Consider the following 25298-nt stretch of genomic DNA (forward strand, 5'->3'; position numbering starts at 1 on the left):
CCCTCCCCTCTCTCATGTGTCCCTTGTGCAGCCCCTCAGGAGCTGTCCAGTGCTGGTGCTTAGCATCAGTGACAATAAACCCCTTCATTTTATTACAGTGAGCCTGTTGTGCTTTTCTTTAATCGGTGCCACTATCGGTAATGGGGTCTGTGGGACTCTTCCTGCATTAAACCTTCACTCACAGCAGCTTTTAATTTTTAACCAAGGGAACCCCCCCTTCTCTGTATTTATTCGTATAAAATCCTTTAGGGTTCAGCGTAACCTCAGCACAAAGATATCAGCAGTCACTTAGAAAGCCCTGATTTAAGACCCTTTTAAAGATGTGCAGTTGTTGAGGGGGAGGATTCCAGGGCGTAGGACCAGGCACCCGATCCCAGGTCTCGCAAAGGACCTCGAAGACCTTTACAAGCAAGATCCTCACGTACATGAGCGTTGTGTACACGCAGCAAGGCTTAATATTCCCCCTTCAGCCCTGGTGTATGAGAGCAGGAGCCTTCACATCGCTCTCTGACCGTGAAAGGGTTTGAGAATCCGTGGAGGGGTGAAGCTTTATAGCATTTCAGTTTGCAATTGCTGTCATTCATCTCTGAATTAGAAGAGAGGTTGTGGAACCTCAGGGGTGTTTCAGTGAGTGAAGTAGCAGGAAGAGCTCCCTGTGTTTCATTATGAGGATGCAATTAGTGCTTAACGCTATGCATTTTATTTTATATTTATTACCTTAGAGAAACCTTGGGTGAAACCCAAAAGAAGGGACTGAGGAAACATCCGCACCCCGGGCGAAAGGGGGCGAAGGGGCGTGCCAGGGCTGCAGGCCCAGTCCAGAGACGGAGGAAGAGGTCCCCCGGGTCCGAAAAGCAGAAAAAAAAGTAAGTGGCACTGCGTCTTTCTCGCCGTGCACCGGTGAAACCTCTGCCGTCCCTTCTGTTTGATGGCGTCGCCTTTAGTCTCGTTCCTGCCTTTCCGGCCCATTCGTCCAGGTAGCGGGGAAATGCGTCGCTAGCCCCCCCCCCCCGTTGGCGGGTAACAATAAATAGATCTGCTTTTTTTATTTTGGGATCCGCCGGGTACTTACGATGTGAATTGGCCGCTGTTGGAGGCAGGGCTCAGCGAGTCTCTCTCTCTCTGACCCAGCCCGGCGGTGGTTACGTGGGCGAGAGACGCAGGCCCCCCCCCCCCCCCTCCTCCTCTTCTGCTGAGCTCGGTTCCCGTGTTAAGTGATGCGGCCGTTTCTAAAGTGGTTGGAAGTCTTGGCGTGTTAATGGACGCCAGGCTTTCGCCGAAACCGCACGTTGGCCGCCTGGCGCGAAATGCGTGTCTTAAAGTGAAAATGCTTAGGCGGCCTTGCCCCTTTTCCAAATAGCGTCGAGCTGAGAAGGTGGTTTCGTTCTCTTTGTCACGTCTTCCCCTAGGCCACTGTGGCACTGCGTTCCCTGCAAAGCGTCCGGAGTGGTCGCTGGGATCCCAGCTCATCGTCACGTTACAAAATGTGCTTAGTTTTGTTCTATTAGTTTCACACCGATTATACTGTTTTGTATATGTAATGCATTTTATGGCTTGTTTGTTTTACTGTTGATTTAATTGATTATGCTTGCACAGTTTTATGCATTTTATGGCTTGTTTGTTTTACTTCTGTTTTAATTGATTATGCTTGCACAGTTTTATGCATTTTATGGCTTGTTTGTTTTACTATTGATTTAATTGATTATGCTTGCACTGTTTTATGCATTTTATGGCTTGTTTGTTTTACTGTTTTTTAATTGATTATGCTTGCACAGTTTTATGAATTTTATTGCTTGTTTGTTTTACTGTTGATTTAATTGATTATGCTTGCACTGTTTTATGCATTTTATGGCTTGTTTGTTTTACTGTTGATTTAATTGATTATGCTTGCACAGTTTTATGCATTTTATGGCTTGTTTGTTTTACTGTTGTTTTAATTGATTATGCTTGCACAGTTTTATGCATTTTATGAGTGGTAACCCGGAAACCGCCTAGAAAAGTTGATGGCTTCAAGCTTGATCTGCCCTCAGCCTTCCATACCTTCCACCTGATAAGGACTGTGCTTTCTTATGGGGGGGGGGGGGCGGGGGCCAGTGGGTACAGTTTTGCACTGGCTTCGGTCCTTCTTATCTAACAGAGCACAAAGAGTACAGGGGGGGTTCCAGGCGTTCTGCTTGGCAACTTATTAATTAGTAGGGTTTTTTCATATCGGGGGGAGGTGGAGGGAGAAAAGGAAAAAAATGGTTTTACTGTTTTTTTTCTTTACTGTTTTATTGATGTGCAGTGTATTGTTTTAGTTTTCATTGCAATATTTTATGAATGTTTTACTGTAATCCGCGTGGATGGAGGGATATTTGATAGGGGATGGATACAGTGGATGATGGATACAATGTATGGAGGGATATTTGATAGGGAATGGATACAGTGGATGATGGATACAGTATATGGAGGGATATTTGATAGGGGATGGATACAGTGGATGATGGATACAATGTATGGAGGGATATTTGATAGGTAATGGATACAGTGTATGGAGGGATATTTGATAGGGGATGGATACAGTGGATGGAGGGATACAGTGGATGGAGGGATATTTGATAGGGGATGGATACAGTGGATGGAGGGATATTTGATAGGGGATAGAGGGATATTTGATAGGGGATGGATACAGTGGATGGAGGGATATTTGATAAGGGATGGATACAGTGTATGATGGATACAGTGGATGGAGGGATATTTGATAGGGGATGGATACAGTGGATGGAGGGATATTTGATAGGGGATTGAGGGATTGAGGGATATTTGATAGGGGATGGATACAGTGGATGGAGGGATATTTGATAGGGGATGGAGGGATATTTGATAGGGGATGGATACAGTGGATGATGGATACAGTGTATGGAGGGATATTTGAAAGGGGATGGATACAGTGGATGATGGATACAGTGGATGGAGGGATATTTGATAGCGGATGGATACAGTGGATGATGGATACAGTGGATGGAGGGATATTTGATAGGGGATGGATACAATGTATGGAGGGATATTTGATAGGGGATGGATACAGTGGATGGAGGGGTATTTGATAGGGGATGGATACAGTATATGGAGGGATATTTGATAAGGGATGGATACAGTGGATGGAGAGATACAGTGTATGGAGGGATATTTGATAGGGGATGGATACAGTGGATGGAGGGATACAGTGGATGGAGGGATATTTGATAAGGGATGGATACAGTGGATGATGGATACAGTGGATGGAGGGATATTTGATAGGGGATGGATACAGTGGATGATGGATACAATGTATGGAGGGATATTTGATAGGGGATGGATACAGTGGATGATGGATACAGTGGATGGAGGGATATTTGATAGGGGATGGATACAGTGTATGGAGGGATATTTGATAGGGAATGGATACAGTGGATGATGGATACAATGTATGGAGAAAGTCTTCCCCTGGGATTCAGGAAGCGTTTAGAAGCCTTTTTATTCCAGCCAGCCTTCAGCCTGTGGGCTCTTATGATTATTTTACTTACGCCATAGGTTAACAGCAGGTTTTCATTCCCTTCTTTAATTTACTTTTTTACTTTTTAATTTATTGATTTTTAAGTTTTGTTTTTTGTTTTTTTTTTTTTACAAAATGTGCTTAGTTTTGTTCTATTAGTTTCACACCGATTATGCTGTTTATATATGTAATGCATTTTATGGCTTGTTTGTTTTACTGCTGTTTTAATTGATTATGCTTGCACAGTTTTATGCATTTTATGGCTTCTTTGTTTTACTGTTGATTTAATTGATTATGCTTGCACTGTTTTATGCATTTTATGGCTTCTTTGTTTTACTGTTGATTTAATTGATTATGCTTGCACTGTTTTATGCATTTTATGGCTTGTTTGTTTTACTGTTTTTTAATTGATTATGCTTGCACTGTTTTATGCATTTTATGGCTTGTTTGTTTTACTGTTGATTTAATTGATTATGCTTGCACAGTTTTATGCATTTTATGGCTTGTTTGTTTTACTGCTGTTTTAATTGATTATGCTTGCACAGTTTTATGCATTTTATGGCTTGTTTGTTTTACTATTGATTTAATTGATTATGCTTGCACTGTTTTATGCATTTTATGGCTTGTTTGTTTTACTGTTTTTTAATTGATTATGCTTGCACAGTTTTATGCATTTTATGGCTTGTTTGTTTTACTGTTGATTTACTTGATTATGCTTGCACAGTTTTATGCATTTTATGGCTTGTTTGTTTTACTGTTGATTTAATTGATTATGCTTGCACTGTTTTATGCATTTTATGGCTTGTTTGTTTTACTGTTGTTTTACTTGATTATGCTTGCACAGTTTTATGCATTTTATGAGTGGTAACCCGTAAACTGCCTAGGAAAGTTGATGGCTTCAAGCTTGATCTGCCCTCAGCCTTCCATACCCTCCAGCTGATAAGGACTGTGCTTTCTTACGGAGGGGGGGGGGGGCGGTGGGTACAGTTTTGCACTGGCTTCGGTCCTTCTTATCTAACAGAGCCCAAAGAGTACAGGGGGGGTTCCACGAGTTTTGCTTGGCAACTTATTAATTGTTAGGGATTTTTCATATCGGGGGGGAGGTGGAGGGAGAAAAGGAAAAAATGGTTTTACTGTTTTTTTTCTTTACTGTTTTATTGATGTGCAGTGTATTGTTTTAGTTTTCATTGCAATATTTTATGAATGTTTTACTGTAATCCGCGCCGGTCTGAACTCCGAAGGCTGCGAAAGTTAAGTATTTTTAAATAAAATAATTAGGCAGTCTATAAATTTTGAACGAATGAACAGTAAAGGTTTATCGTTAACTTTGTCTAAATTAGCTGCAATTAAAATTAAGTTAATAGTTGTGCTGAAGATCAGGCATTGCCGCGGCCCCAGTCCGTTGACGATACTGTACCCTTTCTATAATAACACAAGACTTGTGCGTCATTCTGGTCCCTAAATTGTCAGCCCTAGAATTGTTGAGAGCTCTACAGTATATCCAGCAATCCCTTTTAAGCCCTTGAGGACCAATCTTCATCCTCGGGGACTGAGTTGCATGTCTGGATTTGGTAGAACAAGCGAGTATTTTTCTGCTTGCTCAGCTTCCCTTCTATACAGCTCAGAGGTGATGTTCCCACCTCTCAGCCCAGAAGCTGCTAAGAGAGACTGGCTCAAGCTCTTTTGCCCAAAGAGATGGATAGATACAGCCGACAAACATTCTTGGGTATGGTCGGTGCTTAGGGACGACAGCTATAATGGTTATATGGATGGAGAGAGAAAACAAATGGGATCTGCCAGGTACTCGTGACCCGGACAGGCCCCTGTCGGAAACAGGTTGCTGAGCTCAATGGATCTTGGTCTGAACCAGCATGGAATTTCTTGTGGTTTTATGGGTTTACTGAATGGAGGGCTAGGATGGGTGGATGGATACAGTGGATGGAGGGATATTTGATAGGGGATGGATACAGTGGTTGGAGGGATATTTGATAGGGGATGGATACAGTGGATGATGGATACAGTGGATGGAGGGATATTTGATAGGGGATGGATACAGTGGATGACGGATACAGTGGATTGAGGGATATTTGATAGGGGATGGATACAGTGGATGATGGATACAGTGGATGGAGGGATATTTGATGGATGGATACAGTGGAAGATGGATACAGTGCTGGAGGGATATTTGATAGGGGATGGATACAGTGTATGGAGGGATATTTGATAGGGGATGGATACAGTGGATCATGGATACAGTGTATGGAGGGATATTTGATAGGGGATGGATACAGTGGATGATGGATACAATGTATGGAGGGATATTTGATAGGGGAGGGATACAGTGTATGGAGGGAAATTTGATAGGGGATGGATACAGTGGATGATGGATACAATGTATGGAGGGATATTTGATAGGGGATGGATACAGTGGATCATGGATACAGTGTATGGAGGGATATTTGATAGGGGATGGATACAGTGGATGATGGATACAATGTATGGAGGGATATTTGATAGGGGAGGGATACAGTGTATGGAGGGATATTTGATAGGGGATGGATACAGTGGATGATGGATACAATGTATGGAGGGATATTTGATAGGGGATGGATACAGTGGATGGAGGGATATTTGATAGGGGATAGATACAGTGGATGATGGATACAGTGGATGGAGGGATATTTGATAGGGGATGGATACAGTGGATGATGGATACAGTGGATGGAGGGATATTTTATAGGGGATGGATACAATTTATGGAGGGATATTTGATGGGGGATGGATACCGTGGATGATGGATACAGTGGATGGAGGGATATTTGATAGGAGATGGATACAGTGGATGATGGATACAGTGGATGGAGGGATATTTGATAGGGGATGGATATTTGATAGGGAATATATACAGTGGATGGAGGGATATTTGATAGGGGATGGATATTTGATAGGGAATATATACAGTGGATGGAGGGATATTTGATAGGGGATGGATATTTGATAGGGAATATATACAGTGGATGGAGGGATATTTGATAGGGGATGGGTACAGTGGATGGAGGGATATTTGATAGGGGATGGATACAGTGGATGATGGATACAATGTATGGAGGGATATTTGATAGGGAATGGATACAGTAGATGATGGATACAGTGTTTGGAGGGATATTTGATAGGGAATGGATACAGTGGATGATGGATACAGTGTATGGAGGGATATTTGATAGGGGATGGATACAGTAGATGATGGATACAATGTATGGAGGGATATTTGATAGGGGATGGATAGAGTGGATGATGGATACAATGTATGGAGGGATATTTGATAGGGGATGGATAAACTTCAAGTATTAAAGAGACTAAGACCCCTCCTATATTTCCAAGACTTCAGATATGTACTACAAGCAATCATATTCTCGAAAATAGAATACTGTAACTCTTTGCTGCTTGGTCTACCCGCAAACACTTTGAAACCTTTGAAACACTTTGAAACCTCTACAAATGTTGCAAAATGCCACTGCAAGGATTCTAACTAAATCTAACAAAAGAGACCACATTACTCCCATCTTAAAGAACCTTCACTGGCTCCCTATCAAATATAGAATCCTCTATAAAACCACATCAATAATTTATTTATTTATTTAAAGTTTTATATACCGCCGCTCATCATCATAATCCACAAAGTCATCAATAACTCCACTCCAATTGACCTCATCATCCCTTTACAGCTTCACATCACCTCCCGTTCGACGAGATTAGCCCAGAGAGGCATGCTAAGGGCCCATCCGCTCAAAACATCACTAAGTATACACACTAGACGACCGAACATCATCTTGTACTATGAATCTTGAACTATGAATCACTGTACCTCCTCCAGCACTTAATAAGACCCTTTATCATATTGTTTACACTTCTGGTTTACTGCGTTCCTATGCCTTTTCCTTCCAACAGTATTTAGCTCCAAGTTTAGCAACCTTGTTAAATGTAACTTTATTCTTCCGGTTTTTTACTATTTTTACTGTTTTTTGTTACTATTACCCTGTTCGATGTAAACCGATCTGATATGGTCTTCCAGCCATGAAGGTCGGTATAGAAAAGCGTTAAATAAATAAATAAATAAATAAATAAATAAATAAGTAGAAGAGCTCTTTCCACCGCTGGCCCTAAACTTTGGAACTCACTCCCTCCTGACCTTAGAATTGAACAATCGGCACCCACCTTTAAAAAGAGACTCAAGACCTGGTTGTTCAACCAAGCATTCTCTTAATCCCAATAACCAAGCTCTGAACTTCATGACCGCCAACTTCAATCTCGACAAAGTCAGTACCAGCAATTATGTTCACTTTTCCTCAAAATATATTGTATTTAAATTATACTCTCCTTGTTCACGTTAAGTTATTATTATTATTTATTTTCCCAAGTTCAATTTACCTTGTTCATTGTAAGACATTATTCTATATACTGTCAATTCAATTGTTGTAATGTAAACCGAAATGATTAGTAACTTTGTTACCAGAACTTCAGTATATAAAACTGTTAAATAAATAAATAAATGGATAGAGTGTATGGAGGGATATTTGATAGGGGATGGATACAGTGGATGATGGATACAGTGTATGGAGGGATATTTGATAGGGGATGGATACATTGGATGGAGGGGTATTTGATAGGGGATGGATACATTGGATGGAGGGGTATTTGATAGGGGATGATACAGTGGATGGAGGGGTATTTGATAGGGGATGGATACAGTGTATGGAGGGATATTTGATAGGGGATGGATACAGTGGATGGAGGGATATTTGATAGGGGATGGAGGGATATTTGATAGGGGATGGATACAGTATATGGAGGGATATTTGATAGGGGATGGATACAGTGGATGATGGATACAGTGTATGCAGGGATATTTGATAGGGGATGGATACAATGTATGGAGGGATATTTGATAGGGGATGGATACAATGTATGGAGGGATATTTGATAGGGGATGGATACAGTGGATGATGGATACAATGTATGGAGTGATATTTGATAGGGGATGGATACAATGTATGGAGGGATATTTGATAGGGGATGGATACAGTGGATGATGGATACAGTGTATGGAGGGATATTTGATAGGGGATGGATACAATGTATGGAGTGATATTTGATAGGGGATGGATACAATGTATGGAGGGATATTTGATAGGGGATGGATACAGTGGATGATGGATACAGTGTATGGAGGGATATTTGATAGGGGATGGATACAGTGGATGGAGGGGTATTTGATAGGGGAGGGATACAGTATATGGAGGGATATTTGATAGGGGATGGATACAGTGGATGGAGGGATATTTGATAGGGGATGGATACAGTGGATGGAGGGATCTCGCTCCCTCCTGTGGTCATGGCTGGGGATGGGAGGGACCAGCTTGCGTTATGTGTGAGAGAGGGAATTGATGGAGGAGTAGGGAGGCGGGGGATAGAGCTGGTATTGCTGGGGAGGGGGTGTATGTGAGAGAGAAGGGATTACTGGGGGATGAGGGAGTCGTGCGGTGTTTACGTAGAGGTCGTGTCGCCGTCCCGTGCTGCCCTGTAAGGGATGACCTCCGCGCTGGCTGGGTGGGGAGGGCGTTGGCATTGGATGCTCCCAGTCTCCTGCGGGTGGCGTCCGTCCGTCCCCGGCAGCAGACGTCACAGGCAGACCTTCGGATCCTGTGATTCTGCATTTCCTCGCGCAGGCAGAGGGAGGGTCAGGATGTGATGGGTGTTCGGGGGGGGGGGGGCGGCTGACTCGCCCCCTCCCCCCCCCCTCGTGCCGGGGTTTTCTCTCCTTCCAGGGCCTGGGCCGGGTGCGGATTTCATGCTGGTTGTGAATGTCCAGAAAATCAGACCCCGTTATAATCTCACTGCGAATGCCCCCCGGCCACCACCTTCCCTCTCACTGTAAGGTCGCTGACCCGCACCCCGTTATAATCTCACTGCGAATGCCCCCCGGCCACCACCTTCCCTCTCACTGTAAGGTCGCTGACCCGCACCCCGTTATAATTCTCACTGCGAATGCCCCCTGCCCACCACCTTCCCTCTCACTGTAAGGTCACTGACCTGCACCCCGTTATAATCTCACTGCGAATGCCCCCCGGCCACCACCTTCCCTCTCACTGTAAGGTCGCTGACCCGCACCCCGTTATAATCTCACTGCGAATGCCCCCCGGCCACCACCTTCCCTCTCACTGTAAGGTCACTGACCCGCACCCCGTTATAATCTCACTGCGAATGCCCCCTCGGCCCACCGCCTTCCCTCTCACTGTAAGGTCACTGACCCGCACCCCGTTTATAATCTCACTGCGAATGCCCCCTGCCACCACCTTCCCTCTCACTGTAAGGTCGCTGACCCGCACCCCATTATAATCTCACTGCGAATGCCCACCGGCCCACCACCTTCCCTCTCCAATGTAAGGTCGCCTGACCCCGCACCCCATTATTAAGTCTCACTGCGGAATGCCCCACGTCCACCACCTTTCCCTCTCACTTGTAAGGTCACTGACCCTGCACACACCGTTCTTTATAATTCTCACTGCGGAATGCCCCCCGGCCACCACCTTCCCTCTCACTGTAAGGTTCACTTGACCTGCACCCCGTTTATAATCTCAATGCGAATTGCCCCCCCGGCCACCACCTTCCCTCTCACTGTAAGGTCACTGACCCGCACCCCGTTATAATCTCACTGCGAATGCCCCCTGCCCACCACCTTCCCTCTCACTGTAAGGTCGCTGACCCGCACCCCGTTATAATCTCACTGCGAATGCCCCCCCGCCCACCACCTTCCCTCTCACTGTAAGGTCGCTGACTCCGCACCCCGTTATAATCTCACTGCGATGCCCCCCGCCCACCACCTTCCCTCCACTGTAAGCTCATTGACCACGCGATGCCCCCCGCCCACCGCCTTCCCTCTCACTGTAAGGTCGCTGACCCGCACCCCGTTATAATCTCACTGCGAATGCCCCCAGCCCACCACCTTCCCTCTCACTGTAAAGTCGCTGACCCGCACCCCGTTATAATCTCACTGCGAATGCCCCCCGCCCACCACCTTCCCTCTCACCGTAAGGTCGCTGACCCGCACCCCGTTATAATCACACTGCGAATGCCCCCCGGCCACCACCTTCCTCTCTCTGTAAGGTCGCTGACCCGCACCCCGTTATAATCTCACTGCGAATGCCCCCCCCCCACCCACCTTCCCTCTCACTGTAAGGTCGCTGACCCGCACCCCGTTATAATCTCACTGCGAATGCCCCCCGCCCACCACCTTCCCTCTCACTGTAAGCTCATTGACCACTGCGAGTGCCCCCCGCCCACCGCCTTCCCTCTCACTGTAAGGTCGCTGACCCGCACACCGTTATAATCTCACTGCGAATGCCCCCAGCCCACCACCTTCCCTCTCACTGTAAGGTCGCTGACCCGCACCCCGTTATAATCTCACTGCGAATGCCCCCCGCCCACCACCTTCCCTCTCACTGTAAGGTCGCTGACCCGCACCTCGTTATAATCTCACTGCAAATGCCCTGAGTGACGCTCAGCACAGACTCGCTCCCTGTGCTGAGTCACGCCCAGCCTTGCCCCCCTCCCCTCCCCCATCTTACCTCTGACTGTAAAGCTTCTTTTCTTCACCTCTTTGGATCACAGCTGTAAAAGGAGGGGGTCTTTGGGGGTAAGGGGCATTTAGGGTAAATCTGGTTCTGTACATAGAGGGGGGAAGAGAAGAACGGAGAGGAGGGGCAGAGGAGGGAGTCGGCCGGGCTGTGAGAGTGAGAGCCTGAGGTGCCTCCTCCTTTCAGTCCCTCCCTAGGCCGCTCCACCCTGATCATCCCCAGGGCTTCCCCCGTTTTCCGCCTCCTGCCCCGCCTACGTTACTTCCCGTGCTGCGCCGTCGGGGAAAGGGCTGGGAACGGCGTTGGGGGAAATACTCACTGCTCGTATCCGCTCCGGCAGCGCCTCCCAGGCCCTCGAGGGGCCCCCAGACGCGTCGGGGAGCGGGGAAAAGCCGGCGACGTTCATTCAAGCCTCGGAGCTTCACGGCTGAAAAATCCCACCGAGCGCGCGGAAAAGGGAACATTAAAGCCGCAGCCGCGAGACGAGAGAGAGAACGGCTCTTTTCTTTTCCCGAAAAACACTGCGCGTCCCAGCCGGCGCCCGGGTTCCACCCAGGGCGAACGTGCACGAGAGAGACCTCCCTTGCACGCAGATCCGCGTCGGCACGTTCGCCCTGCGCGTTCACCCCCCTCCCCCCCCACAGGGCCGGGCGGGGGACGCGCAGTTTTCGGGAAAAAAAGAGTCGTTCCGTTTCGCCGCGCGGCTGCGGCTTTTGTGTCCCTTTTCCGCGCCGCTCGGCGGATTTGAGATATTCCTGGGCCCGGGCGGCAGGGGAGAGCGAGGCCAGCGAGCCGGATAGGCAGGGGCGGTGCGCGAAGGGAGAGGAAACGCCAGCAGGGCGGGCGCCGACAAGAGGCGGGGAAGAGAGGGGGCAGGGGGCCGCGGGAAAAAGCCGCAGAAAAGAATCCCACTTAATACACGGGAACGTTGCCCAGGGAAACCCAGAGCCTGCGGACGAGGCAGTAACGTTCACCCCCCACCCCGTAGCCTGGCTTACCGGCGAGGTTCACGTCTGTCCAGGGATGCACAAAGCAAACCCGTGTGGGGGGGACTTCTCCGTATGGGGGCTGCCACGTTTCCCCTGGGGGGGAAACTCTGCGCACAGAAACGTAAAATCCTGCAAACTTTGTTATGGTCAAAATAAGACGGTTTTACCCCTCAGTCTTTAAGTCGTTGCACTTTAAATTAACACAGGAAAAAAAGATGCAGAATTTTAAATATTTCCAGCAGAATTTCCCCTAAAAATTCACAGTAAGAGTGTCCCTTCCACTCGCTCTCCTTACTCCCCTGGCCCCAACTCCTCCACCTGCCAGTTTCTCTCCCCTCCACCTCTAGGCTCAACCCCTTCCACTGTATCACCAGTCCCAGAGTTTGACCCCCGTTCTCAGTACTGCCCCTCACACAAGCTCCCTCTGTCCCTCCCTCTCTCACACACACATGCTCCCTCTCTCTAGTGCACATACATTCACCCTCATACAGGCTCCCTCACTCTCTCACACACACACATCCCCTCATACAGAGTCCCTCTCTCTAGTGCACATACACTCACCCTCATACAGGCTCCCTCCCTCTCTCACACACACACACATCCCCTCATACAGAGTCCCTCTCTCTAGTGCACATACACTCACCCTCATACAGGCTCCCTCACTCTCTCTCACACACACATCCCCTCATACAGAGTCCCTCTCTCTAGTGCACATACACACACCCTCATACAGGCTCCCTCACTCTCTCACACACACACACACACACACATCCCCTCATACAGAGTCCCTTTCTCTAGTGCACATGCACACACCCTCATACAGGCTCCCTCACTCTCTCTCACACACACATCCCCTCATACAGGGTCCCTTTCTCTAGTGCACATACACTCACCCTCATACAGGCTCCCTCACTCTCTCACACACACACACACACACATCCCCTCATACAGAGTCCCTCTCTCTAGTGCACATACACACACCCTCATACAGGCTCCCTCACTCTCTCTCACACACACATCCCCTCATACAGAGTCCCTCTCTCTAGTGCACATACACACACCCTCATACAGGCTCCCTCACTCTCTCACACACACACACACACACACATCCCCTCATACAGAGTCCCTTTCTCTAGTGCCACATACACACACCCTCATACAGGCTCCCTCACTCTCTCTCACACACACACCCCCTCATACACAGTCCCTCTCTCTAGTGCACATACACTCACCCTCATACAGGCTCCCTCACTCTCTCACACACACACACATCCCCTCATACAGAGTCCCTTTTTCTAGTGCACATACACACACCCTCATACAGGCTCCCTCACTCTCTCTCACACACACATCCCCTCATACAGAGTCCCTCTCTCTAGTGCACATACACACACCCTCATAATACAGGCTCCCTCACTCTCTCTCACACACATACAGGGCCCTCACTCTCTCTCACACACATACAGGGCCCTCTCTCTAGTGCACATACACCACACCCTTATAAAGAGTCCCTCCCTCTCTCTCACACACACACACATCCCCTCATACAGAGTCTCTTTCTCTAGTGCACATACACTCACCCTCATACAGGCTTCCTCACTCTCTCTCACACACACACCACACACACACACACACACATCCCCTCATACAGGGCCCTCTCTCTAGTGCACATACACACACCCTTATAAAGAGACCCTTCCTCTCTCTCACACACACACACATCCCTCATACAGAGTCTCTTTCTCTAGTGCACATACACTCACCCTCATACAGGCTTCCTCACTCTCTCACACACACACATCCCCTCATACAGGCTTTCTCACTCTCACACACACACATCCCCTCATACAGGCTCCCTCACTCTCTCTCACACACACACACATCTCCTCATTCAGAGTCCCTTTCTCTAGTGCACATACACTCACCCTCGTACAGGCTCCCTAACTCTCTCACACACACTTATCCCCTCATACAGATTCTCTTTCTCTAGTGCACATACACACACCCTCATAATACAGGCTCCCTCACTCTCTCTCTCAAACACACACATCCCCTCATACAGAGTCTCTTTCTCTAGTGCACATACACTCACCCTCGTACAGGCTCCCTAACTCTCTCACACACACTTATCCCCTCATACAGAGTCTCTTTCTCTAGTGCACATACACTCACCCTCGTACAGGCTCCCTAACTCTCTCACACACACTTATCCCCTCATACAGAGTCTCTTTCTCTAGTGCACATACACTCACTCTCATACAGGCTCCCTCAGTCTCTCACACACACACACATCCCCTCATACAGAGTCCCTCTCTCTACTGCACATACACTCACTGTCATACAGGCTCCCTCACTCTCTCACACACACATCCCCTCATACAGAGTCCCTCTCTCTACTGCACATACACTCACTCTCATAATACAGGCTCCCTCACTCTCTCACACACACACAGACACATCCCCTCAGACAGAGTCCCTCTCTCTACTGCACATACACTCACCCTCATACAGGCTCCCTCACTCTCTAACACACACACATCCCCTCATAGGGCCCTCTCTCTCTAGTGCACATACACACACCCTTATAAAGAGTCCCTCCCTCTCTCACACCCATCCCCCCTCTCACAAACCTCTCTACTACACTCACTCTCACCGGGGCCTTCATCTTCTCCGCATGAGCGCACTGCGGCACCCCGGGGTCTTCTCTGCCATTTTCTGCGAGTGGGGGGTGGGGGGAGGGGGAATTCCCCCAGGACCACCCACGTGAATAATGCGCGTGACAGATACCTCAGTACAGAGCAGGTCGCAGCAGGATTTGCAAAAAGCCAGCAAACGCCATAATCCTTAAAAAAAATATATAACCAAAACAGATTTTTACTGAGTGAAAGAACAGAACAACATATTTAACCAAACCAACGATATGGGAGCCCGGCTCCTTCCAGAGAAACACGCAACGCACACGCAGGCACACGCATGCAGAAGTGAAAGTGCACGGGAGCTTTAAGAACAAGGTGGCCGAGTACAAAGCAAACAGAACAGAACAAGGGCCCCTGCTGCTGCTGCTGCTGCGTCAAACGGGGACCCGAGGTCCGGGTTCAGCCCAGTGTCCCCCTTTCCTGGGGGAAGCGTGGGGGGTGGGGGGAGCGGTCCTGTCCTCGTGCAGGCCCCACCCCCCTCCCACGCCGCGTGGAGCTGCAGCTTTCAAGTCAAAAGAGTTTTCTCAGTCCGGTGGGTGGGAGCGTTTTCCTCGGCCGCTCTCGGCGCCCCCCCCCCCGGGATCCTCCTCATGAGTCTGAAGCGCCGCGGCCGAGGTTTGCGGCCCCTCTCTCGCCTCCCTGCTGGGGGGTCCGCGCCCTGGTTCCTTGCTGCTGCTGCTGCTGCTGGTGGTGGTGGTGGGGTCTCTTGCCGGTGGCGTTCCTGGCCCTCAGCTTGTACACCGAGGCGTAGCCCTTCTGGGTCAGGGGGCAGAAGCGCCGGGTGTGCGCCTTCTCCCCGGTCACGCCGCACTGCGGGCAGACGTACTGCCGCAGGATGGGGCACACCACGTTGCCCGCCTCGTCCTTCAGGGCGTGGGCGGCGTAGACGGACCTGGACTCCCCGTTGTGCTTGCAGAAGCTGCAGACGGCGCTGGCCCCCGCTCCGGCCGGCGTCGGCGGCCCCCCGGGGTCCCCCTTCCCGGGGGCCGGCGGGGGGGCCGCACCCTTCCCCTCGCCGTCTTGCATTTCGTGCACCAGGGCCGCCAGGCCTAGGTAGTCCTTCCAGAGGTCGAACGGCGGCTTGAACGCCATGGCCACCCGGGGGGGGCTGGCGGGCAGACGCGGGCGGCACCGCAGGCAGGGGAAGGTGCACGGCGCAGGGAGAGAGGGTATCCCAAGTGCCCTGAGCAAGCACCCGGGAGCTGCAGCTTGCACGAGGAGAAGAAGGCAGTGGAGAATGATGTGCAGGGTATCTCAAGTGCCCTGAGCAAGCACCTGGGAGCTGCAGCTTGCACGAGGAGAAGAAGGCAGTGGAGAATGATGTGCAGGGTATCCCAAGTGCCCTGAGCAAGCACCCGGGAGCTGCAGCTTGCACGAGGAGAAGAAGGCAGTGGAGAATGATGTGCAGGGTATCCCAAGTGTCCTGAGCAAGCACCCGGGAGCTGCAGCTTGCACGAGGAGAAGAAGCCAGTGGAGAATGATGTGCAGGGTATCCCAAGTGCCCTAAGCAAGCACCCGGAGCTGCAGCTTGCACGAGGAGAAGAAGGCAGTGGAGAATGATGTGCAGGGTATCTCAAGTGCCCTAAGCAAGCACCCGGGAGCTGCAGCTTGCACGAGGAGAAGAAGGCAGTGGAGAATGATGTGCAGCACCCAGGAGCTGCAGCTTGCACGAGGAGAAGAAGCCAGTGGAGAATGATGTGCGTTTTTGTGTGACTTTTAACTGATGGAACTCCCAGCCTGACCCCCCTCTCCCCTCCCAGACCGGAGCCTGGAGAGGTCACCGGCCTCCTCTCCTAAAGGGGAACCTTATCAGCAAGATCAGAAAATGTTTGTTTAGGTAATTAGCACCCAGGGGGTTCCTGCTTCCTGATCAGACAGGACGGTGCTTTTACTCTGCAACCCTCCCTCCTCCCCTGCTGTCACCTACCCCTGCCTCTCTCTCTCTCCCTCTGTTCCTGGGACCTTAAGCTTTCATCTTAGGCTGTGGGTGAGGGGTTCCTAACCCCCCCCTGCCCCTGCAGTGGGATCTGGAAAGCTTTGGGGGCTTAGGCGGAGGAGGCTGAGGGCTGCCAGGTTGTGCTCCTTCCAGCCACAGTTTGCACTCATTGTTCAGTGAGTTTTTATTTTCAATCACACAACGCACCGACAGCAATGAATGTTCATTGTGACTTCAGGGGGGGGGGGTCCTTGTACGTGGGGTTTTTACCTCTGTGCACGGTGGGGGGGGGGGGGTCGTGCATGCACTGTCAGGCTCTTTCCCAGGACACCCCCCTCCCCCCACAGGGCCGCGCCGGTGGCCCCTGTCCTTGGCCGCAGGCTCTCCTCGCCCCCGGGTGTGGGGCTTTTCCTGCTGGAGAGGGGTTAGGTGCGTCCTCTCTTTGGTGACGCTGTCTCCGGGGGTCCTTGGCCGCAGGCTCTCCTCGCCCCGGGTGTGGGGCTTTTCCTGCTGGAGAGGGGTTAGGTGCGCCCTCTCTTCGGTGACGCGATCTCCGGGGGTCCTTGGCCGCAGGCTCTCCTCGCCCCCCGGGTGTGGGGCTTTTCCTGCTGGAGAGGGGTTAGGTGCGCCCTCTCTTTGGTGACGCGTGCTCCGGGGGTCCTTGGCCGCAGGCTCTCCTCGCCCCCGGGTGTGGGACTTTTCCTGCTGGAGAGGGGTTAGGTGCGTCCTCTCTTCGGTGACGCGTGCTCCGGGGGTCCTTGGCCGCAGGCTCTCCTCGCCCCCGGGTGTGGGGCTTTTCCTGCTGGAGAGGGGTTAGGTGCGCCTCTCTTCGGTGACGCGTGCTCCGGGGGTCCTTGGCCGCAGGCTCTCCTCGCCCCTGGGTGTGGGGCTTTTCCTGCTGGAGAGGGGTTAGGTGCGCCCTCTCTTCGGTGACGCGATCTCCGGGGGTCCTTGGCCGCAGGCTCTCCTCGCCCCCGGGTGTGGGGCTTTTCCTGCTGGAGAGGGGTTAGGTGCGCCCTCTCTTCGGTGACGCGTGCTCCGGGGGTCCTTGGCCGCAGGCTCTCCTCGCCCCCGGGTGTGGGCTTTTCCCGCTGGCGCGGGGTTAGGTGCGCCCTCTCTTCGGTGACGCGTGCTCCGGGGGTCCTTGGCCGCAGGCTCTCCTCGCCCCCGGGTGTGGGGCTTTTCCTGCTGGAGAGGGGTTAGGTGCGCCCTCTCTTCGGTGACGCGTGCTCCGGGGGTCCTTGGCCGCAGGCTCTCCTCGCCCCCGGGTGTGGGGCTTTTCCTGCTGGAGAGGGGTTAGGTGCGTCCTCTCTTCGGTGACGCGTGCTCCGGGGGTCCTTGGCCGCAGGCTCTCCTCGCCCCCGGGTGTGGGGCTTTTCCTGCTGGAGAGGGGTTAGGTGCGTCCTCTCTTCGGTGACGCGTGCTCCGGGGGTCCTTGGCCGCAGGCTCTCCTCGCCCCCCGGGTGTGGGGCTTTTCCTGCTGGAGAGGGGTTAGGTGCGCCCTCTCTTCGGTGACGCGTGCTCCGGGGGTCCTTGGCCGCAGGCTCTCCTCGCCCCCCGGGTGTGGGGCTTTTCCTGCTGGAGAGGGGTTAGGTGCGCCCTCTCTTCGGTGACGCGTGCTCCGGGGGTCCTTGGCCGCAGGCTCTCCTCGCCCCCGGGTGTGGGCTTTTCCTGCTGGAGAGGGGTTAGGTGCGCCCTCTCTTCGGTGACGCGTGCTCCGGGGGTCCTTGGCCGCAGGCTCTCCTCGCCCCCGGGTGTGGGGCTTTTCCTGCTGGAGAGGGGTTAGGTGCGCCCTCTCTTCGGTGACGCGTGCTCCGGGGGTCCTTGGCCGCAGGCTCTCCTCGCCCCCGGGTGTGGGGCTTTTCCTGCTGGAGAGGGGTTAGGTGCGCCCTCTCTTCGGTGACGCGTGCTCCGGGGGTCCTTGGCCGCAGGCTCTCCTCGCCCCCGGGTGTGGGGACTTTTCCTGCTGGAGAGGGGTTAGGTGCGCCCTCTCTTCGGTGACGCGTGCTCCGGGGGGTCCTTGGCCGCAGGCTCTCCTCGCCCCCGGGTGTGGGGCTTTTCCTGCTGGAGAGGGGTTAGGTGCGCCCTCTCTTCGGTGACGCGTGCTCCGGGGGTCCTTGGCCGCAGGCTCTCCTCGCCCCCGGGTGTGGGGCTTTTCCTGCTGGAGAGGGGTTAGGTGCGCCCTCTCTTCGGTGACGCGTGCTCCGGGGGTCTTTGGCCGCAGGCTCTCCTCGCCCCCGGGTGTGGCGCTTTTCCTGCTGGAGAGGGGTTAGGTGCGCCCTCTCTTCGGTGTCGCGTGCTCCGGGGGTCCTTGGCCGCAGGCTTTGTCCCGGCCGCAGGGTACAGTCAACGGTCGATGGTTTTACTCTTGCTTGCCAAAAACTCACCGACAGCGTTGAATGTTCCCCGAAACCTTGAGGCGTCTGGTGGCTGAGCCGGGGGGGGGGGGGGGGGGGGGGGAAACCAGGGAGAGCGCGGATAAGCATTGAAACAAGGATCCCCGGCTTCCCTCTGTCCCCTTCCTTGGCCCTTGGAGGGCCGGCGTTCCCGAAGGACCGTGCGTGCCATAAGGATGTCGGGGCTCCAGGGTTGCCAGCTGGCTCCAGGCTTTCGGGACAGGTTGATGGTTGATCCAGTCCTGCTCTCACTCCCCCTGCATGCCAGGCGCTTGTACTCTTGCTTTTCATAGGGAATGCAAGGGGGGGGGGGGAGGAGAAATCAGAATAATTCCCAGCATGCAGTGGGGTAAAACCAGGGCTGGATCAACCTGTCCTGAAAATCTGGAGGCAAACCCTCACTCGCTTTGCCCTCTCAGGCCACAAACACTGCCTGTGCCTCTCAAACGCCCCCTGTGCCTCTCAAACGCCCCCTGTGCCTCTCAAACGCCGCCTGTGCCTCTCAAATGCCTCCTGTGCCTCTCAAACGCCCCCTGTGCCTCTCAAATGCCTCCTGTGCCTCTCAAATGCCTCCTGTGCCTCACAAACGCCCCCTGTGCCTCTCAAATGCCTCCTGTGCCTCTCAAATGCCTCCTGTGCCTCACAAACGCACCCTGTGCCTCTCAAATGCCTCCTGTGCCTCTCAGACGCCCCCTGTGCCTCTCAAATGCCTCCTGTGCCTCACAAACGCCCCCTGTGCCTCTCAAATGCCTCCTGTGCCTCTCAAACGCCGCCTGTGCCTCTCAAACGCCCCCTGTGCCTCTCAAACGCCGCCTGTGCCTCTCAAACGCCCCCTGTGGCTCTTAAACGCCCCCTGTGCCTCTCAAACGTCCCCTGTGCTTCTCAAACGCCGCCTGTGCCTCTCAAACGCCCCCTGTGCCTCACAAACGCCGCCTGTGCCTCTCAAACGCCCCCTGTGCCTCACAAACGCCGCCTCTGCCTCTCAAACGCCGCCTCTTCCTCTCAAACGCCCCCTGTGCCTCACAAACGCCCCCTGTGCCTCACAAACGCCGCCTCTGCCTCTCAAACGCCGCCTGTGCCTCACAAACGCCGCCTGTGCCTCACAAACGGCCCCTGTGCCTCTCAAACGCCCCCTGTGCCTCTCAAATGCCCCCTGTGCCTCTCAAACGCCCCCTGTGCCTCACAAACGCCCCCTGTGCCTCTCAAATGCCCCCTGTGGCTCTCAAACGCCCCCTGTGCCTCACAAACGCCCCCTGTGGCTCTCAAACGCCCCCTGTGCCTCTCAAATGCCCCCTGTGCTTCTCAAACGCCGCCTGTGCCTCTCAAACGCCGCCTGTGCCTCACAAACGGCCCCTGTGCCTCTCAAACGCCCCCTGTGGCTCTCAAACGCCGCCTGTGCCTCACAAACGCTCCCTGTGCCTCACAAACGCTCCCTGTGCCTCACAAACACCGCCTCTGCCTCTCAAACGCCGCCTGTGCCTCACAAACGGCCCCTGTGCCTCACAAACGCCGCCTGTGCCTCACAAACGCCCCCTGTGCTTCACAAACGCCGCCTCTGCCTCTCAGACGCCCCCTGTGCCTCACAAACGCCGCCTCTGCCTCACAAACGCCCCCTGTGCCTCACAAACGCCGCCTCTGCCTCTCAGACGCCCCCTGTGCCTCACAAACGCCCCCTGTGCCTCACAAACGCCCCCTGTGCCTCACAAACGCCCCCTGTGCCTCTCAGACGCCCCCTGTGCCTCTCAGACGCCGCCTGTGCCTCTCAGACGCCGCCTGTGCCTCTCAGACGCCCCCTGTGCCTCTCAGACGCCGCCTGTGCCTCTCAGACGCCGCCTGTGCCTCTCAGACGCCCCCTGTGCCTCTCAGACGCCGCCTGTGCCTCTCAGACGCCGCCTCTGCCTCACAAACGCCGCCTGTGCCTCACAAACGCCCCCTGTGCCTCACAAACGCCCCCTGTGCCTCACAAACGCCCCCTGTGCCTCACAAACGCCGCCTCTGCCTCTCAGACGCCCCCTGTGCCTCACAAACGCCGCCTCTGCCTCACAAACGCCCCCTGTGCCTCACAAACGCCGCCTGTGCCTCTCAGACGCCCCCTGTGCCTCACAAACGCCCCCTGTGCCTCACAAACGCCCCCTGTGCCTCTCAGACGCCCCCTGTGCCTCTCAGACGCCCCCTGTGCCTCACAAACGCCGCCTGTGCCTCTCAGACGCCGCCTGTGCCTCTCAGACGCCCCCTGTGCCTCTCAGACGCCGCCTCTGCCTCTCAGACGCCGCCTCTGCCTCACAAACGCCGCCTGTGCCTCACAAACGCCCCCTGTGCCTCACAAACGCCGCCTCTGCCTCTCAGACGCCCCCTGTGCCTCACAAACGCCGCCTCTGCCTCTCAGACGCCCCCTGTGCCTCACAAACGCCGCCTCTGCCTCTCAGACGCCCCCTGTGCCTCACAAACGCCGCCTCTGCCTCTCAGACGCCCCCTGTGCCTCACAAACGCCGCCTCTGCCTCTCAGACGCCCCCTGTGCCTCTCAGACGCCGCCTGTGCCTCTCAGACGCCGCCTGTGCCTCTCAGACGCCGCCTCTGCCTCACAAACGCCCCCTGTGCCTCACAAACGCCCCCTGTGCCTCACAAACGCCGCCTCTGTCTCACAAACGCCGCCTGTGCCTCTCAGACGCCGCCTGTGCCTCTCAGACGCCGCCTGTGCCTCTCAGACGCCGCCTGTGCCTCACAAACGCCGCCTGTGCCTCTCAGACGCCGCCTGTGCCTCTCAGACGCCCCCTGTGCCTCACAAACGCCGCCTGTGCCTCTCAGACGCCGCCTGTGCCTCTCAGACGCCGCCTGTGCCTCACAAACGCCGCCTGTGCCTCTCAGACGCCGCCTGTGCCTCACAAACGCCGCCTGTGCCTCTCAGACGCCGCCTGTGCCTCTCAGACGCCCCCTGTGCCTCTCAGACGCCCCCTGTGCCTCTCAGACGCCCCCTGTGCCTCTCAGACGCCGCCTGTGCCTCTCAGACGCCGCCTGTGCCTCTCAGACGCCCCCTGTGCCTCTCAGACGCCGCCTGTGCCTCTCAGACGCCGCCTGTGCCTCTCAGACGCCCCCTGTGCCTCACAAACGCCGCCTCTGCCTCTCAGACGCCCCCTGTGCCTCTCAGACGCCCCCTGTGCCTCTCAGACGCCCCCTGTGCCTCACAAACGCCGCCTGTGCCTCACAAACGCCGCCTGTGCCTCACAAACGCCGCCTGTGCCTCTCAGACGCCGCCTGTGCCTCTCAGACGCCGCCTGTGCCTCTCAGACGCCGCCTCTGCCTCTCAGACGCCGCCTCTGCCTCTCAGACGCCCCCTGTGCCTCTCAGACGCCGCCTGTGCCTCTCAGACGCCCCCTGTGCCTCTCAGACGCCCCCTGTGCCTCTCAGACGCCGCCTGTGCCTCTCAGACGCCGCCTCTGCCTCTCAGACGCCCCCTGTGCCTCTCAGACGCCGCCTGTGCCTCTCAGACGCTGCCTCTGCCTCTCAGACGCCGCCTCTGCCTCTCAGACGCCCCCTGTGCCTCTCAGACGCCCCCTGTGCCTCTCAGACGCCCCCTGTGCCTCTCAGACGCCGCCTGTGCCTCTCAGACGCCCCCTGTGCCTCTCAGACGCCGCCTGTGCCTCTCAGACGCCCCCTGTGCCTCTCAGACGCCCCCTGTGCCTCTCAGACGCCCCCTGTGCCTCTCAGACGCCCCCTGTGCCTCTCAGACGCCGCCTGTGCCTCTCAGACGCCCCCTGTGCCTCTCAGATGCCGCCTCTGCCTCTCAGACGCCCCCTGTGCCTCTCAGACGCCCCCTGTGCCTCTCAGACGCCGCCTGTGCCTCTCAGACGCCCCCTGTGCCTCTCAGACGCCGCCTGTGCCTCTCAGACGCCCCCTGTGCCTCTCAGACGCCCCCTGTGCCTCTCAGACGCCCCCTGTGCCTCTCAGACGCCCCCTGTGCCTCTCAGACGCCCCCTGTGCCTCTCAGACGCCCCCTGTGCTGCTCGCTGCCTTTCCTCTAGCCCGTAGCAGAGGCTGCTTTTATGGTAGCCCTGGGCTCACCGCCTGTTCCACCCTGCTCTGCACCCCCTGCGCCGTCTCTTCCTGTCCCACCCCTCGCCCTGACCCGTGAGCGGCGCCGTCCTCTGTGGAAAGTACAAACGCCTGCGGGAAGCGCCGAGGGCGCGCCTGCACCTGAGCCTGCGCGCGCGGGGCCTGGGAAGGCAATGGCAGGGAACGTGGGGGGAGGGGGGGGAGGGAAGGAGTGCACCTGGGGGGGGAGGGGGGGCGGGGGTCCTGCATCTGTGGCAGGGAGGAAGTGAGAGGCAAGAGGAGCGGCTGCCCTGGGGAATGATCTGTGCCTGCAGTTCTGGGCTCTGGCAGCAGGGGGCGCCAGAGCCGCAGACAGTGCGGTGCCGATGGCTGTAAAATCTCTTTTATCTCCCTGGCCTTGTTTATTCCTCCCCCCCCCCCCCCTCAGATTAGAGTCTCATTTAGGCTCCTTGCTCTGCCCAAACTGCAGCCTAAGGTTACAGTCAGCCCCCCCCCCCTCTCGCTGAGGCCTGATTGGCTCCCGGTGACGCCACGGCGCCTCGCGCAGCGGTAAAACCGGAGAGGGGGGGGGCCCCTAAGCGCAGCCCCGGCCGGGCAAACGGTGGCCACTTTTGTTAGGGGCCGCGGCTCTCGGGCCCCGGCGTTTCTCTTGCTAGGGCCGGGGGTTTCCCTGGCCCCAGCTGATCGCGCCCTGCGATGTAGAGAGAGAGAGAGAGAGCGCGCGTGCAAACAGATTGCGAACGGCAGGGAGGGGCGCAGCCTGGAAATTATTACAGGGGAGGGGGCAGAGAGCCAGGGTTCATATCCCGCGGGCGGGTCACTTCGCCCTCCCTCGCCTCAGGCGCAGCCCGGGTTACACAAAAGTCGTGCGCCGCGGTGCAGCGCGCGGGATAAAGATTTATTTATTTTTATATATAAACTCCGGCTGCACTAAGCTAATGCTTAAATAATGCAGGGGGGAGCTGAAACGGTGCTCAGACTGGGAAGTGTGCGCAGAGATATCTGAGCTAACAGGTGCTCTCGGCACAGGCCGAACACACTTTCTAAACCCCCCGCCGGAAGCTCCCGGACGTGATTTATGCGCACAAAACTCATTCTTTTTACGCGGAGAAGCCATTTCTTTTAACGTGCAAAGGCGAGTTTCCCGCGCACGCGTCCTGAATACAGGTCCCGGGGTCGGGGCCTCGGCTTCCGCCCTCAGACGGACACCAGGGCTGGAAACTTTACTGCCCCTTCAGACAAGGAGTTAACGTCTCCAGCCCTCAGAAAGGCAGAGTTATGCCGGGGAACCTCTCCACATCCCGGGCTAATCGCTAAGGCCGGGGTTTGCCCGGGATCTCCATGCGAGCCTGCTAAGCAGGACGCACAGTTTCGCACCGAAGCTCAGGGCATCTTACACTATCGGCTTCTTACACTGTCAGCCCTCTGCGGAGACAGGAAAATGCCGGCAGCAGCTGAAACTCACGTGCCTTGAGATACCAACGAAAAGGCAAAAGCTGAATCTAAATAATTGAAAATAAATAGCTCCCTTTAAAAAGTGCTTAGGCGTGGAGCGAGGTTGCTTATCCAGGGGCTGGCAGTGACCTGGGTGTATAGAGAGGGAGGTTTCCCGTGCCGGGACTGGCAGTGACCTGGGTGTATAGAGAGGGAGGTTTCCTGTGCCGGGACTGGCAGTGACCTGGGTGTATACAGAGGGAGGTTTCCTGTGCCGGGACTGGCAGTGACCTGGGTGTATACAGAGGGAGGTTTCCCCGTGCCGGAACTGGCAGTGACCTGGGTGTATAGAGAGGGAGGTTCCCCGTGCCGGGACTGGCAGTGACCTGGGTGTATAGAGAGGGAGGTTTCCCGTGCCGGGACTGGCAGTGACCTGGGTGTATAGAGAGGGAGGTTTCCCGTGCCGGGACTGGCAGTGACCTGGGTGCATAGAGAGGGAGGTTCCCCGTGCCGGGACTGGCAGTGACCTGGGTGTATAGAGAGGGAGGTTTCCCGTGCCGGGACTGGCAGTGACCTGGGTGTATAGAGAGAGAGGTTTCCCGTGCCGGGACTGGCAGTGACCTGGGTGTATAGAGAGGGAGGTTTCCC

The 25298-nt window shown here is 54.6% G+C and overlaps 1 protein-coding gene across 1 annotated transcript; it reads right to left on the reverse strand.

The window, feature by feature from the left end:
* Positions 1 to 15421: 15421 nt before the first annotated feature.
* On the reverse strand, positions 15422 to 15925 carry NANOS3 (nanos C2HC-type zinc finger 3). The gene has a single exon (XM_029584555.1). The coding sequence runs from the start codon at positions 15923 to 15925 to the stop codon at positions 15422 to 15424; it is 504 nt and encodes a 167-aa protein (XP_029440415.1).
* Positions 15926 to 25298: the final 9373 nt, after the last annotated feature.

This window comes from Rhinatrema bivittatum, chromosome 19 (genome assembly GCF_901001135.1).
Source record: "Rhinatrema bivittatum chromosome 19, aRhiBiv1.1, whole genome shotgun sequence".
Taxonomy (NCBI): Eukaryota; Metazoa; Chordata; class Amphibia; order Gymnophiona; family Rhinatrematidae; genus Rhinatrema; species Rhinatrema bivittatum.

Bases quoted from the DNA above. Each gene is read 5' to 3' on its own strand.
- NANOS3 (XM_029584555.1), bottom strand. From the start codon at position 15,925: ATGGCGTTCAAGCCGCCGTTCGACCTCTGGAAGGACTACCTAGGCCTG.